At 46.3% G+C, this 16886-nt stretch overlaps 1 protein-coding gene across 1 annotated transcript in view; it reads right to left on the bottom strand.

Annotated features, from left to right (window-relative positions):
• Window positions 1-15144, bottom strand: part of ush2a (Usher syndrome 2A (autosomal recessive, mild)) — a 387029-nt gene extending 371885 nt beyond the window's left edge. The window contains exons 1-3 of the mRNA XM_037541699.1: window positions 14691-15144; window positions 12700-13383; window positions 8840-9005 (exon numbers count right to left, since the gene is read on the bottom strand). Coding sequence (XP_037397596.1) covers window positions 8840-9005; window positions 12700-13232 — 699 coding nt within the window. The 5' untranslated portion in view covers window positions 13233-13383; window positions 14691-15144. The remainder of the gene's footprint in view (window positions 1-8839; window positions 9006-12699; window positions 13384-14690) is intronic.
• Window positions 15145-16886: the final 1742 nt, after the last annotated feature.

Here is a 16886-nt window from a genome sequence, read left to right as displayed (position 1 = left end):
AAGGCGAAGTGTCAGTGCTTTTAATAAAGGTAATAACTCTTTGAAGGCTATGCTTTAAGCGGAAAGCATATCAGACATCTATTTTCTCTCCCCTCCCTCCCTCACCGTGACCGAGAGGAACAGGAATCATTTTCACTAACTAGCTCATGAGGCCGGGCTTTTGGCTTCAGGTTTTTTCCTACACGGTGCCGTGTCCGTGACAAATGTCCTACTCTCATTAAAACAAGTGCTTTCTTCATAATCCCAAAAAGGTCTCTGCAAAGTCCGGCGCGTCTGCCTGCACTGATTAGGGCGTCTCAGGTGTTTGCAAGCAAAGTGATGACGCTACTTTATGCGCCTACCATGAAAACCTTCAGAAATCAGAGGGATTTTGCTTTGGTTTGCACTCGCTTGCTTGATTGGCATGGTTCTTGAGCACAAACGAATGTGTACAGCTTCAGAACAAGTTTAAAAAAAAAAAAAAACAAATACCAAAAACCCCCCCAGCTTGGCTGAAGTCTTACACTGAGCATTATGATACTACCACCTCGGGGGCTTTGCACAGCCTTACAACAATAACCTAGAGAAGAATGAGCCACAAGACGTCTTTCAATAAGATAAGAGAACATTTCCCATCTCCTAATAAATCAGTTCACCCCAAAATACTAACACAGCTAACAAGACCTGCGAGCATCTCGCGTGTCAAGTGCTTCTAGAGCCTTCTGGAGTCTGACCTGGTCCGACACACAACACATTTTGCGTCCAAACCCGACCCTAACCGGACCAAACCCGACCCAAAGCGAACCAAACCCGACCCTATCCGGACAAAACCCGACCCAAAGCGGACAAAACCCGACCCAAACCCGACCCTAACCGGACAAAACCCGACCCTAACCGGACAAAACCCGACCCTAATCAGACAAAACCCGACCCTAACTGGACAAAACCCGACCCTAACTGGACATATCCAGTCAGGTCCCATCAGGTCTGATTCCTACGTAAAGCCATGAACGCTTCCACACTCTTAAATAGAGCTGAACTGAAAAGAACCTTTCCACAGACCAGTGGTTCCCAAAGTCAGTTCTGAGGACTCGGCGCTCTTTCCATTCTCTAATACACCTTGTTACTAAATAGAAAAAAGATATTGATATAATAATAATGTACAGATTAACTGATTGCTATTAGCTAGTCACCCAACTCTGATGCAAAGCATCTCATTTGAGACGAATTCTTGTCCATGAAAATGTAAAACAACTAAACCGTGTGATTGTAGCAACAGGTTGTGCGTGTGATTGGTTGCATCTCATGAGTTGCTGTTTATTTAAAGGTGTTGAAATGTTTAACAGCATCGTTTCAGCTGCTGACTTACTGCCGCCTGCCCTTATTTATGTAGTGCTCCTCGTGTTCATATGACTTTGCTGTACACTTTACAGATTGCAGGCACAGGGCCAGAGTGCCACGCTCAGCCCATCCATCTCCTGACAGGCCTCAGATTGAGGATGGTGCCCGACACACTGTGTGCTTCATTCTGCCCACCTGCCCTCCACCGCCGCCACCAGACGTCCCTCCTGCGTCTTTCACCAACAATAAACGCACGTTAACCAGGTGGACAGCAGCAAGGCAGCTAAACAAAGGCGACGTAATCAGCTCTGCCGCATCTGCAAAAGCCCACAGCGCCCCGCGGCCACGACTGGTCATTCGAGTTGTCCCCGGCTGTCTTCGATCTGTCCGGTCGGAGCGGGACGATTCCGGGACGCCTCGCGCCCCACAGCCATGTGCCCGTCTGTCACAGTTACTCACGCCCGGCCGGAGAGACGTAATACGCCGTGAAATTCCTCATATCAACTTATGGCCATTACCAGTTTCGTAGGGAGCCCCCCCAACCACTCAGCACTGCCCGGTCTGATTTATGTCCACCCACCGCTGATTCTCGCTGACTTTAATCTGAAGAAAGACTCTTGAGAAAACTTGCCAAGAAAAGCCTGTCCTAGAGCGGACATTTAATTCTGCCTGACATTGATGGGCTGAAACACACAATAAATGCCCCTCCTATACCGATTAAACAACGCTCCACACTTTATCACTGGTGTGTTAAAGCAAGCTGCTGAACCACCTCGCTATAATTTACATACACCCACCACCACCACCCCCACCACCCCCACCACCCCCACCTTAAAGAGAAACTTTACACAATATTACATCGGATGAAAAATAAGCCACTTAGAAGGATCCGGGTAGAATGTCCCGATTACTAGCAACACATTAACATTAGGGATACACAACATGTCGGTAGCCGGAATGTTATTTGCCAATAAATGGAAAAACGCAATTATTATTCTGTCCAATATTGAAATTAAGGCCGATAATCACAACCTATTTTAGCTTCAGTCCACACTGAAACACGTATAGAATCCCGTGAAGTCATCCGTGGTGGGAATTTCCCTGCTGCTAAACTAGGGGTGCAACGATTATTCGGCTTAGTTGACGACCAACTCAGTTGCTTTGGCATTACCACTTACTTACGAGTTAACAACAGCCTAAAAAATCCTCACAAGCGTGGAGATAAACTCAGAAAAAAGTTGTGCTCAGTGGGCTAGAGTAACATATCCTCCATGATGGAGCTTCTGAAGAGGAAACTCAGTCCACTGAATGAAAAAGACTCTTCAGATCTAATAGCTAAAGCTACACTATATAAGATTTGGAGACCTCTCTGGTGGAAATGTGTAACTGCACACAACATACAGAAGAGCGTTTCTGTAAATTCAGTTGTGCTCCGGACCTTTTCCTCGTTGGGATAAACCTGATGAACACAAGAGCGTTGAGAGTATGCGCACACACACACACACACACACACACACACACACACACACTCACTCACTCACACACACACACACACACACACACACACAGACACACACACACACACACACACACACACTTATTTTTTACACTTTAGGCTTTACCGGGCGTTTTTTTCTTCTCCTGACTCAGTAATAATACGCCTTTCAATTAGGGGGAAAAAAAATAATAAAATAAATAAATAAATAAATAAATAAAAACACACCGTGCAGCTTTAAAGTAGCCCATTTTAAGCACTTTACCACTCATCTTACCTCACCTTACTTTATACTACCTTCAAAAAAAGTCATTCATAATACAGGATGACGTGCAGAAATTTTCTACAGCCTCAGGTTCATCGCTGGGTAATGATAAATGAACACTTGGTTACTTGTGTCGGTCAATTCCATATTTCTTCATTATTTTTGGAACTGCTACATATTCATAAATGCTGAATAATACTGAGTAATGTAAAATATTAAAATAATTACTGAAATTGCATTTTTTGCACAGAAATTAATTAAAGCCACCAGTGTAAGATCTCAGATATCAGGCCACAATAATATCGGTTTTACATCAGCGCCAGAAATTCCTGTCAGTACATCTCTAAATAGCATGTTTTGGTCAATTACCATGGACGATCATTCTGATGTCCTTTTGACTCAAAAAGCAGTTTATCCTGTTATAAACAAATAGACCGTTTCTTCGGATTAGGTTAAAAAATGTTGTGTGTGGCTTTAACGCTGCCATTTTTAATACCCAAAACTTGTGCTTCGCCGGTCCTGTTAAAGTCGGTTCTCAGGACTCTCGGCAGCACACACTAATTTGCTGTCAACGTTTGGGGGTGATTTATACAGGGCGCATGGCCTCTCGGCTCCGGGGCCCCACAGAGAGAGTGCCGGGGAAAGGTGGGAGCTCTTTTTTGCCTCCGTTCACCTTGTTTCACCTTCATGGATGCTGCCAATCAGTCTCCATCACTCTGGGTGGCATGAACCGCTCGGAGAGGTCAGCTGACCCACCGCCGGAGCCGGACAGAGCAGGCCGAAGCTGGTGCTGGTGTCTGCTCTGCTGGACCTGCACTCCCTAACATTACTAAAAGTTTACTCACAGAGCCGCTGGATCAGAGTTACTGTACACAAGACATGGGGGGGTCAAGATAAACAGCCAGAATACAAATCAAGCTGTTTTTTCTCCTTTGGTAAAGTTTTCAGTCCAGTTTACTTACAATACACGCTTAGCAAACCAAATCAATCAAAGATCTGCCTGAGATTTATAATAGGCTCCATAGCAACAACCATTCAAATGAACAAAAAACAGCATCTCACTACAGATCCAACCACATCCTCTTAAATGCAGCCAGACAACAGGCAGCACAGGGTTTACTGTCTCCCTGGTCAGGATGGCATTACTAAATGCTCCTTCATAGCTGCGCAAACAGACGCTTCCAGGCCTCTCCACCACTGCATGCCCCCCCCCCCCCAACTAGACTTAACACAGCACAGTCCAAACACCCCTCACGCCCCCCCCATCCTCTATTCAGCAGCGCTCTGGCTGGAGGGGCCTGGGCCACGGGCTTGCTGGCCTACATTTCTCTGGGAGGGGGGAGAGGTTCACACAGGGTGATGAGCCATGTGCACATTCGGGTTAAGAGCTCGAGACTTAGCAGCTCCTGGCCAAAACAAAAACGTCCCCCGAGAACATCCGCCCGCCACAGTGCATGTTTGCCGGATCGAAATGCCATGGCCGAGGCCTGGGCCCTGGTGGAAGCTCTAATTGTGCGTGAAAATGTTCATTAACTTGTCGGATTCTCCCCAAGTTCGAGCAGCCAAAGACAACGCAGCGACAGCCGCAGGAGAACTGCTCTGCTGAGACGCAGCAAAGGAAACCACACTTTTCCCTTTGAGATAGGAACTGTTCGGTCCCTTACATTAAATTTTAAATTAGAACGACCTGTGCCAAGCTCAGCTTCTAGGATGCTGGTTTCAGACCACATCGGGGAAAAATCTGACGAATTCCTCGACATGGTGTCGAAATACCTCGAAATACCTCGACACCACTGATGCAAAGGTTTACTAAGAGCACGCAGCTTTGGCCAGGACAAAATCCTACAGGCCCATTTTCAGTTTTTTGTGCATGACTTGAAAACCGCAGCTGCTCTTTACACTGAATGAGCATTTCATGATGAATAAACTGCTACAACTGACCCAAAATTGCTTGAAAAAAAACCTTTTATTAAAAGTTAAGGATGGTTTCTTAATCCGAAGCAAATCCGAAAGCAAATAAACTTCACATCCTTTCGCAGCTCTTCAATTTTATTTACTATTTCTAGTAGCGAAGCATCAAAATGACTTGTTAAAAAAAAAAAAACAAAAAAAAAAAAAAAAGAGGCACAAAAATAAATAAATAAATAATATAAAAGAACAGAGAACTCAGCATCACAACATATTTAATGTGTCATTTTATTTCATCAGTTAACCAAACTAATCATTAAAAGTTAAGCATTTAAAAGGTAACCGGTGTTGCCAATTTCTCTGGACCTTTGTAAGTTTTAGTTCAATATAGCTGCACTAAGATATACTTTGCTTCATAACAGGCCTTAAAGATGAACGTCAGGCTGTGAGATCATTTTAGCTTTAAACTAGGGCTTTTGGGAGATTTGTAATAGAGCAGTTTTGAAAATCTCCAAAAATTTCAAAACCATTAAAATTAAACTTAACTGATCCATTTTTCTGATGTGTAATAATACAATGCAAACTGCCAAATAATCACTGCTGATTCACGGAGAGCAAGAACTGAAATCATCGATTGTTTCTTGACTTTAAATTGAATCGATTAAAAACTGAAATCGTCGACTTTTTTCCAACATTAAATTTCATCGATTAATTGTGACAGGCCCACTTAAGTTGCACAAGCTCTCCACACGAGCCAGTCAACCCCAGCCTTCAGCATTACGGCATGTTTTTACACTGGAACCAAATCCATGGGCTGAAAAGTGAGAGGAGACATAACAATGTCTGGCAAACTGATACAGCAAAAAGGACAAGCTGCTGGCTGGGGATGATTACTTCAGTAGTGTCTTATCAAGGAGCTCGGTTACATCAAAACAGCCCTGACCTCAGTGCTCGGACATTTCGCGTTTCCGTGAGCGAGTTCCGTTACAACAAGCTGGCTGGCGGCTGCCCTCACGACACGTATTGATATGGTAATGCTGGTTTACCAACTTAGCCCTGCAGGGCCTGGTCTAATCACAAAGGCTCCTCAGCGTTTAGTGCATTTCTGAACTTTCCCTTTCCTTTCAGGCGCAGAGACCTGCCACAGCTCGTCAGCTGGTGTTGCTAACTGACATCGTGACAAGAGGGGTGGATTCTATATGCTACACTTACTTCTCCGTGTGAAATCCCTAGCCGCTCCCGACTTGCTTGATCTCAATTACAGCGCACATCCGCGGAAAGGCGGATGGCCAACAATGAGCGATGCTCCAAAACAATCGGCAAGAGCCCACTGTCACTTCTCATTGTCATCTGAAGGGGCCACATGAAAGGGATATCATTCTTCTCCTCTCCTCGACGTACTCCCACTCTCGTTATAATGACTAGGGACAAGCACCTGCAGATCAGCTCCTCAGTTCTTCCTCCTTCCCCGGAGCCCTTCTAAACACTATAATGTTATATTCCTTTTGAGCAGTTTCCCCCCAGCTCTTTGCTACGCCTTTGAGTTTCCTCAGACTACAGAGACTTCCAGAAGAGCCTTCCAGGTAGACAGTGGCCTGACAGGCAGCTCAAGTATCTGGCTCCTTGATTTTGACCAAACTTGAACTGGCAGAGAGGAACACGTCTATAAATACAACCAAAAGAACAGCTTGACGGCAAAGGAGGGTGAATGTGCTGCTGTTTCAGGGGGAGCAAAAGGTAGAAAACAATGGAAATATTTTCAGCTTATGATTCTTGGGAAAAGAAGTTCTATTATTAGTACAGCATTGTTTTAAGAACTATAAGCAAAAGACAAAGAATAACAAAGACCACCCGTAAACCGTAAAGCCTAGAAAAGCTACGCCGATTAAAATAGAAATCGAAATTTAATAATTCTCCATGGTTTATCGGTCATAGGCCCAGGTCCGCATAGGACAGCGCCTGGGTCCGGACTCGGACCATGGTCACCTATTAGTGACCTCTGCTCTACACTATACCAACCACAACATTTAATCAATAGCCAATATCAATCCATTTCTTTCCATTTTCAAGTCTTGATTGAGAGACTATATGATCACCGTCTTGTGTGTGTGCATCACGTCCATATATTACCTGGACTGATCTACACAGAGGCTGCTGTACAGAGCGGGTGTCGTTTTGTGCATATAAGCACGTTTACACACAACACGGTCATCTTTCCCGAGCTTCTTATCGAATGAAGCACATCAACCAGTGGGGTCAGTCGTGGGCTGGAGGTCAGGGAACTGGCCCTGTGACCGGAAGGTCGCTGGTTCGATCCCCAGAGCCGACAGTCCATGACTGAGGTGTCCTTGAGCAAGACCCCTAACCCCCAACTGCTCCCTGGGTGCTGTGGATAGGGCTGCCCACCGCTCCGGGCAAGTGTGCTCACTGCCCCTAGTGTGTGTATTCACTAGTGTGTATGTGGTGTTTCACTTCATGGATGGGTTAAATGCAGAGGTGGAATTTCCCGTTTGTGGGATTTTAAAAAGTATCACTTAACTTAACCTTCATTTGTTAAATGCTACTGTTATTTGCTGACATCAACTTGGAGAAGAGAGAACACAAGTTTACCCGACTGCTGTTCCTGCAATAACTTTATTATTCTTTTTATCAAGACCAGTTGGATAGTTCCACTTCAGCCTCTCAATGAAACAGCGCTGACACAAGAGGGGAAGGCAGGGCCCTACGCAGCGTGTCGTAAGCGTATAGGGCCGAGCGGCGAGCGGCTGAAAACGGGCTCATTTTCTCCCCGTCGAAGTCGGCCTAGATTGCAGATGAAAGTCCGACTGGACAGCTAAGATAGGTCTACGGGCCTAAGACACAGCTGTCACCAAACAAGGAACTTATTATCTATGAATTGTGGGAAGGATCTCATTATCATAATAATGTTTTCTGTCCCAGAAGTCAACCTGCTATTCGTAATCGGAACGACTGCAATTTAAAGCCATGATAATCACTGCCATTGAAAGATAATACTCTCCGCAGACAGACCTCTCTGTTCGCCTACAATACCGATGATGGCCCCGTCTCTCTTCGCCCCTTTCTCTCGATTCATTTACCAACACAGAGATACTGCCAGTCACTTACAATGCTGAACAGCGCGAGGGCGCCAAGACTCATGGGCCTGGCAGTGTAAAGAAAGGCACTAGGCATGAAAAGGTTTCTGAAGCTGATAAAGCAGCAGTTCGCAGAGCATATCAATCATTTCTTTGCTGTCAATGACCTGCATTTGCATCAGAATAACATCAGCTGAAATTACCATCACGCCAAAACAAAAGCGTTATCACAGGCCACGTGCTCCGACACATTTAACATGACTGCTTGGTCCGTGGGCTTGTTTATGAAGTGATCGGCTGGGTTGTAGTAATATGTATGCAGGAAAGGGTGTGGAAGGAGACAGCCCTCCCTCTCTGCCCCCACAGCTGTGGGAAAGCAGATGTTTACTCCTGTAATTAACGCCTTCCGTTCATGCATCTTGTCCAGGCCGGAAATCTGTTGTGACACGGGTTCAGCGTGAACCTGCTGCAGGTTTTCCGACACAATATTAATATCAATATTTTCCACTGGCTAATTACTGGGAATATGGATGGACAAGGATTAGTGCCCGCCGCAGCCGCCTTGTAGATGAGGTCTGATCAAGCAGATTAGACCGTTTGATAGCTTTTGGGCCTGTGTCGAAAGCAATTAATCACCCCTGCCATAGACAGTGCAATGTATTTCAGTGTATGGTGGTGCGATGAGGCTTTTCACTGCGGCCTTTTGCCCAATTCGGGTGACCTGCTGGCACCTAGCCAACTGAAACGGCTCCCTACCTGTAGAGTCAGGTGCGTCCACTGGCCTGTAATGATGTGTCCTGCAGTCCTCATAGTTACGGAGAAGTTCTGACCAGTCTGGCTGCCATAGTGGAACTGGACGTCGGTCTCCGAGATGGTCAGAAGAAACACCAGTCTGTTTGTGGCACTCTTCTCAAACACAGTCCTGTGAAATGGGGTGGAAAAAAACATTTAGCTGAATGTAAAAGGAATAAGTGCCGTTCTAGTATCTGAACTTTTTTCTAAAACACTTGGTCCAGCTCATGAAGATCATAATCTGATAAGGCAATTACTTGATAAATGCCATTTTTATTGCCGTTACTGTTATTAAATTTATGGTTTATTTCAATCCAAAAAAACACACCCAACAGGTTCTGATTATTCTAAAACAATTGCAGAATTATGTTCAGACAACACACTAATACAGGGAGATTCACTCGAAAGAGGCCCTGAATATTCTGTAATAACTCTCTGTAGAACAAATCATTCTGAACTAAACAACGAGCAACGAGCTCCTCAGTATACGGAGCTTCGACCAAGCCGGGACACCCCCGAGTCAGAGCGATGAGGTAGGCGTCGGACAGCCATCGCAACGGCTAACCTCTGTTTGCAACTTCAGGGTGCAGACCCCCGTACCCCTTCACTCAGTCACCCGACTTCTCATCAGGATGGTGGTGTGCAGTATTGAGCAGCGCGTCAAGGTATGCTGTGTATTATTTTGGTTCCGCTTGCTTGATCCTAACGGGAGTGGGCCTCTTTCGAATGAATCTCTCTGTCGAATTCCTTCGTTATTATGACACAAAACACAGACAAATATTTGGAGCTTTTAAACTGTGGTTCTTTTCCACTGCCTTGTCTTAAATGCCAGATTTAAGTCCCAGGAGGACGCAGGTACTAGACACATTCAGCTCCCTGGAATTGAACAGACTGGTATCTAGCTGAGTCCAATGGCTGGTATAGCTTCCAGGTAAAGTCCACTCTTAAGATTGTGAGGAGAAAGTCCTGCCTTAACAGTCACCCAGACACACAAACAGTCAAACAAACCTCTGTAACAAGCTGCTCCAGCCAAGTCATACATTTTGCGTGCTTTAAAAAAAATATTGAAGTCAACATGAATCAAAAAATCAGAACACATTTTGCTTCCGTGACGTAATTTCAAGTGAAACAGATTTAGGGAGGGTGTCTGAGCTTGCTAAGGGGGGGTGGGGTTCTTCCCTGCATGGAGCAAATGGTGACAGTCAAAAATCAGATTGCAACACTGCAAGAAAACAGAAGGTTGTCACCTAAATGACGGGGCATAATGAGTATGATCATTTCATAACATGCCTGGGCAACAGGGGGGTGTAATCAGATAAAGATATATGTAAAATGACAGACAAGTAACTTGATAGCGAAGTGTAGAAGTAAACAATTTCACGCTCAGCCCTACGTTCACACCGACTTCTCGCCTCTTTTCGCCCAAAACACTGACCGCGCATCACCTGTGGGCCTTTCTGAACCTGAGCGGACCGTTGGTTGCCATGGTTTCACTGATGCCAGGCACAAACCAGAGACATATGCGCTAAAAATAAAAGTCCTGGTGAGAAGTCGCCTGTGTGCTTATTTGTATTTGTATTCGATTCCTATTGATAATAGTCACATTCCTTCGCTACTCATTTGCATAAAGTTCAACTCCACCCACTTCGCACCGCCTACCGTCACTGGAAATCGCAGCTCTCATTGAAAATGAATGACCTCCACCCACTTTGTCGCGTCGCTGCCGGTGTGAACGCGGGGTAAGAAGCGTGCGAGCGCGTGACGCTGTATTGGGGATGTTTCTGCAGATACCTCCAGCTCTGGAGAGAAAGATCCTCTGTTCTGTCTACGACCAGAAAACGGGATCATAAAAAAAGTAAACATTAAATAATCTGTAAAGAAATGCACAGCGTTTTATTCATTCTTACTATTAAAGCAGCGAGCTGCGATGGGGCCTGTAAAGACTACGCTAGCGCACATTCCCCCACCGTCTCGGCTGCGTTTGATTTACTGAGATTTATGTACAGCCAGTGTCCCAGTGGTTAGTTGAATTATGAAAACAGAAAGCCTCGTTTGTTAATATGGAAATGGCTTACAGTCTGGGGTTTCTCCAGCAGGGAGTGCTGTTATCAGAGGAAGCTCATGAATGCAGGAGTTTGCAGTAGAACAGTAGAAGTGAAGTACTTTTCAAACGATTTTGGGTCACTCAACATTATTTAATACGTACTTCTATTAAAGACTCATCAACATGGCTGATGCTCACGAAAGCATTTAGAATAGAAAGCTGGCCAAAGCTGCAGCGGCCCGGTGCCGTCCTGTGGGGGATTATATCGTTATAATCGATCGGCGTGAATTTTTTCATTAGAAAAGATCACAGTAAATATTTGTAGTTATCGCTCAGGCCTACTAATCAGTTGAAAGTCCTTCGGTGGTGTGCTGGACTCAACTGTCCCAACGATAAAGATCCAGCGCCATTCCTTACGGTACCAAACAGGAAGCGTGCGTATGCTCACATCTGAGCTGAAGCCACGCTCGGCGCTCTACATGAAAAGGTGAGGCTTAGCATGGGGCATTAGTAAACAATCAATATGCCCTTGAAGGTCAGCGATGAAGATCCAGCAACAGTGTTTTACAGGGATACACCCTGACGGCTAAAACGGGCGCCGCTCTGACATTTATGCATCTTGTATCAATACTTTCCATTTGCTGCTTCCTGTGACTTGAAAACCTCCTCATCTACTGTCAAATGAAACCCCATTACTGGCATTTTATGAGGAAATGGAAACGTTTACGAACACGGGCCACCACAGCCAATAAATCATAATGCAACATGTTTGCGCTCAAGTCAGGGCCGGCCCTCGAGTCCCGCTCGCCTTACCTGCAAGCCACGCTTTCCTGCGTGCTCCACTTGCAATTAGGCCGAGCTTCTCCGCCGGGGAAATGCTGCCGTTTTAGCATTCGATACAGCCAGCAAGGCAAGTGCTCCCAAAGCAAGCCAACGTGGTGCATATTTTTATGTCACGTTACCGAGGGGGGCTCTCCGGTTGGTATTAAACAGAGGCCCATTAATTCACTAAGAGAAGAATTAATCAACATGTACACTCGTTGTCACGGCCGCCGCCGCCACTTCAGGGAGAGAATTCCACGTTCTCGTGTGCCTGTTGAACTGCCGTGACCATGCTGACTCAATTATTTATTTTTTCAGTGTTGCACGCCAGCGGCCCGTCTGTCTTTTCATCCTCTACACTTGGTCTAAAATGCCGAACCGGTTGTTGTTCTTTGCGAGTCTCTCTCACCCTGTCCTTTCATCCCATCACCCACTTTCAACTATATCATTTTCTGTGCCGTGGAAAAACAAAGTGGCCTTTGAGATGATGCTCTTTTTTTTCTTCCTGCCAGAGCTCAGGAAACACTGTGGCAATTTCATTTCATTGATCTAAAACTGGACACAGCTGGTCTTGTTTGGGGGGGGGGAGGCAGGGAGCTTCTCTCCAACACGACAAGACAAGTGCATTACAAATTAATTTCAAACCGACTCCTCATAGTGAGACTTATAAGCACCAGCATGTGGTCCACTGTTTTGAGGTGCGCACACAAAGCAACGGCACAACCTTGGAATTATTTGTTTTCACCACACAGAAAAGGACATTCTGAACAAAGACTTGGAGACCAACACGGCAAAGGCACTACATATCTGGTGCAGAACATACGAATGGTTTTGGAAGGCCAGGAAGAGAAACTGATATGTGTTATTAAGCAAGATATTAGCTCTCTAAGTGACAGCAAACACTTGCAGCGTGTGTGTGATCTTCTTAAGGGAAAGTTCTGGCAGCTCAGCTACTTACATTACAGAGGCTTCCTCGAGTTTCAGCCAAACTGTTAGGGTAAATGAGCCTGCTGGGCCCAAGTTTGGAACGGAGAGGGAAGCCAAGCAACCGCTCTGGTTTCGAAACACGAAGCTGGTGGATCCGGCCTCTGCCCCCGGGCGGAGATCCTGGCTGTCGCCTGCTGGGCACCCATCCGGATGGGTGGTGAGCAGGTTGGCGTAGCGTGGAGCGGAGGACCGGTACGGGCACTCCTGGACGCAGAACTGCTGGGAACAAGTGAGAAAGTCCTCCTGCGCTCGGCCGGCCTGGCAGAAGGCGCTGCGCTCTGGGACGCCACATGTAGCCCCAGCCGGTGCCACGCTGACAGGTTTGTAGGCCGCGATGTTCTCCAGCCTGGGGAAGGAACCCTGCGGGGCCACAGGGCCGAGGGTGATGAAAAGGCCCAGGGTGTACAGCAATAACACAGTACCTTTGTGCCTAAGGAGCCAATACATCCTTGGCAGCAAAAAGGCCTCCTGATGTAGCGACGTTAAATAAGTAATGATGGTCATGCCGGAGGTGACATTTTTCCCCTTTTTTTCTCTATTTAAGCAGTCCAGGGCCTTGGGTAAGGCGGCACAGCTTAATGGCACGATGTCCAAGAGGAGGTCAAAGCCTTCACATGATAGCTAGGATTTGGGCCTGCTGTGGTCCTCGGGCGAACTACAGGGGCAAAGGAAAAGAGAAATCAGATGTGAGGCATAAGTTTTCAAAACATCAAATTCCAAAATCCTACCCAAGCTGTTAGAATTCCATCTGATGCAAGCAAATAATCAGGGCTGCCTGTGATCTGGAATTGCACCGAGAGCGACCTGAATGAAGGGCTTCCCTTACTGTGCTGCAAGATTTAGTCATTTATATATAAAAAAAAAAATACACAAACTAGAATTAGACCTGCAATTAGCCATACAAGCCATGGAGCGAAGCAGACACGCGCAGGGGACATGTTTATCTGCACCTACAGCCGTCTGTACAGTGAGACTATGTTTTACCAACTGCACCTCTGCCTTCTATAACGTAGCCCGGGGTTCAATCCCCCACCCGGGTAACCTACACTATACCACTGATAGTGCTTGGGCAAGACTCCTAACACCGCCTTCGCCTCCCTGCGTAAAATGATCAAAATGTAAGTCACTCTGGAGAAGAGCGTCAGCCAAATGCCGTAAATGTAATGAACACCGATTCTGACCACCTCCTCGTTCTACGCTCACTGTCCACTTTATCTGCTCCACTTACTGTATAGCTACAGTTACAGACTGTAGTCCATCCGTTTCTCTGATACTCTGTTACCCGAACTTTTGAAGAGCTTCAAGCATTTTAGCGCAAACATCTGAAGGCAGGCTGCTCGACATGCGTGTTGTTTTAGCTGGATAACGCAGACTGAAGCCAGATAGCTGGGGTTAGTGCTAGGAAGCCAAATATAAGGTCTGTTTGGCCTCTCCATAAGCGGGTATGCCAGCTAGTAATAATTCCAGGGATTCCCAACGGCTGCATACATGCAGGGCTACTGCAGTGACAGAACCCTGATGAAGGAACATAAACAGAGGATGCTGTTGGGAGTTTTCTCGAACCAGTGAGGCTGTGAGAAGCAGCGTGGCGCCACTGAATAACGCGCAACACTACAAATAAGCCATTAAGAGCGCAGTTCAGGCCTTCACTCGCACAGCCGGTGTGGCGCCACCAAGAAACACTCAACAGGTTGCCGAAAGTCTCTCCGAGTGTCTGCGTAGCCCTTCTGACGGACAGTCCACTCCGCAGGGCCACTACAACACAAAAGCTCAGCCACACGGACGTGGTAAGCCTAGTCAGAGGCGGCTGGTCAGCGCGTCACCGCGCCGGGCACAGGCAGCCGAACGGAACCGAACGGCGAAAAACGCCGGTTACTGGTGACGGTGCGACTAAATACCTGCATATTTTAAACTTCTTCTCACTGCGAACAGCGCTAAGAGCAACAAATGTCGTCCTCTTACCTCGGAACGCGCCGGACTCAAGCACATGGCCTCTGAGAGGAAAGGAGATTAGGGTAGTTTGCCATCTGGTGAGGGAGCCGAACTTCAGCAGAGACACTCGGAGGAGAAAGAAAAGGAGGAATAGATTTGAAAAGGAGTTGAAAGTGGCAGCTTGTCTGTCTCAGCCGTCCACCCTGTTCGGGTAAATCCAGAGAAACGCGCCTGTTGCCATGTCTATCTGTCTATCTATCTCTCTATCTCTCTCTGTCTCTCTCTCTCAGCCCCGCTGAAGCCCCATGTAGCTCTCAGCTCGCTTTAAGTGGCTCTTCTCTGGCTCGGGAACGCCGCTCAGCGTCGCTAGGCAACCGGCGGCTGGACCCAGTCCCACATTCAGGTGTTGAACTCCGGGAGGGGAGAAGAGGACAAAGGATTAAAGGAGGAGGAGGCGGACGAATCAATGCACAGTGCGAGTGTATCCAGCAGGACAGGAGTGTGAGACTCCTGAAGGGCCACAGCAGCGCATTTACCACACCTGACATCATCAGCTAATGACCGAGGCCCTCAGCAGGTCGGCGGCAGAGACACAACAACCTTTAAGAGGCTCTGTGGCCGCGCTGGACCGCGTCTGATCCCACCTGTCGAACACTGTCCACTCACTGGCCACTTTATTAGAAACACCTGCCTTAAACTTCCACTCACTGGCCACTTTATTAGAAACACCTGTCTTAAACTTCCACTCACTGGCCACTTTATTAGAAACACCTGCCTTAAACTTCCACTCACTGGCCACTTTATTAGAAACACCTGCCTTAAACTTCCACTCACTGGCCACTTTATTAGAAACACCTGCCTTAAACTTCCACTCACTGGCCACTTTATTAGAAACACCTGCCTTAAACTTCCACTCACTGGCCACTTTATTAGAAACACCTGCCTTATACTTCCACTCACTGGCCACTTTATTAGAAACACCTGCCTTAAACTTCCACTCACTGGCCACTTTATTAGAAACACCTGCCTTAAACTTCCACTCACTGGCCACTTTATTAGAAACACCTGCCTTAAACTTCCACTCACTGGCCACTTTATTAGAAACACCTTCCCTTATACTTCCACTCACTGGCCACTTTATTAGAAACACCTGCCTTATACTTCCACTCACTGGCCACTTTATTAGAAACACCTGCCTTAAACTTCCACTCACTGGCCACTTTATTAGAAACACCTGCCTTAAACTTCCACTCACTGGCCACTTTATTAGAAACACCTGCCTTAAACTTCCACTCACTGGCCACTTTATTAGAAACACCTGCCTTAAACTTCCACTCACTGGCCACTTTATTCGAAACACCTGCCTTATACTTCCACTCACTGGCCACTTTATTAGAAACACCTGCCTTAAACTTCCACTCACTGGCCACTTTATTAGAAACACCTGCCTTAAACTTCCACTCACTGGCCACTTTATTAGAAACACCTGTCAAACCTCCTCTCACTGGCCACTTTATTAGAAACACCTGCCTTAAACTTCCACTCACTGGCCACTTTATTAGAAACACCTGCCTTAAACTTCCACTCACTGGCCACTTTATTAGAAACACCTGTCAAACCTCCTCTCACTGGCCACTTTATTAGAAACACCTGCCTTAAACTTCCACTCACCAGCCAATTTATTAGAAACACCCTCCCTTATACTTCCACTCACTGGCCACTTTATTAGAAACACCTGTCAAACCTCCACTCACTTGGCCACTTTATTAGAAACACCCACCTTGTGCTTCCACTCACTGGCGACTTTATTAGAAACACCTGCCTTATACTTCCACTCACTGGCCACTTTATTAGAAACACCTGCCTTAAACTTCCACTCACCAGCCAATTTATTAGAAACACCCTCCCTTATACTTCCACTCACTGGCCACTTTATTAGAAACACCTGCCTTAAACTTCCACTCACTGGCCACTTTATTAGAAACACCTGTCTTAAACCTCCACTCACTGGCCACTTTATTAGAAACACCTGTCAAACCTCCTCTCACCGGCCACTTTATTAGAAACACCCTCCCTTATACTTCCACTTTTTATTAGAAACACCAACCTTGTCATTCCACAAACTGCCCATTTCAATGCCTACTTGTATTTTGACATACCAATTCATCAGAAACACTTAGCTTCCACACACTGGTCACTTTATTAGAAATAAGCACATTGAACATC

This window comes from Pygocentrus nattereri, chromosome 10, assembly GCF_015220715.1.
Source record: "Pygocentrus nattereri isolate fPygNat1 chromosome 10, fPygNat1.pri, whole genome shotgun sequence".
Lineage (NCBI taxonomy): Eukaryota > Metazoa > Chordata > Actinopteri > Characiformes > Serrasalmidae > Pygocentrus > Pygocentrus nattereri.
This window is presented reverse-complemented; position numbering and strand designations above follow the sequence as displayed.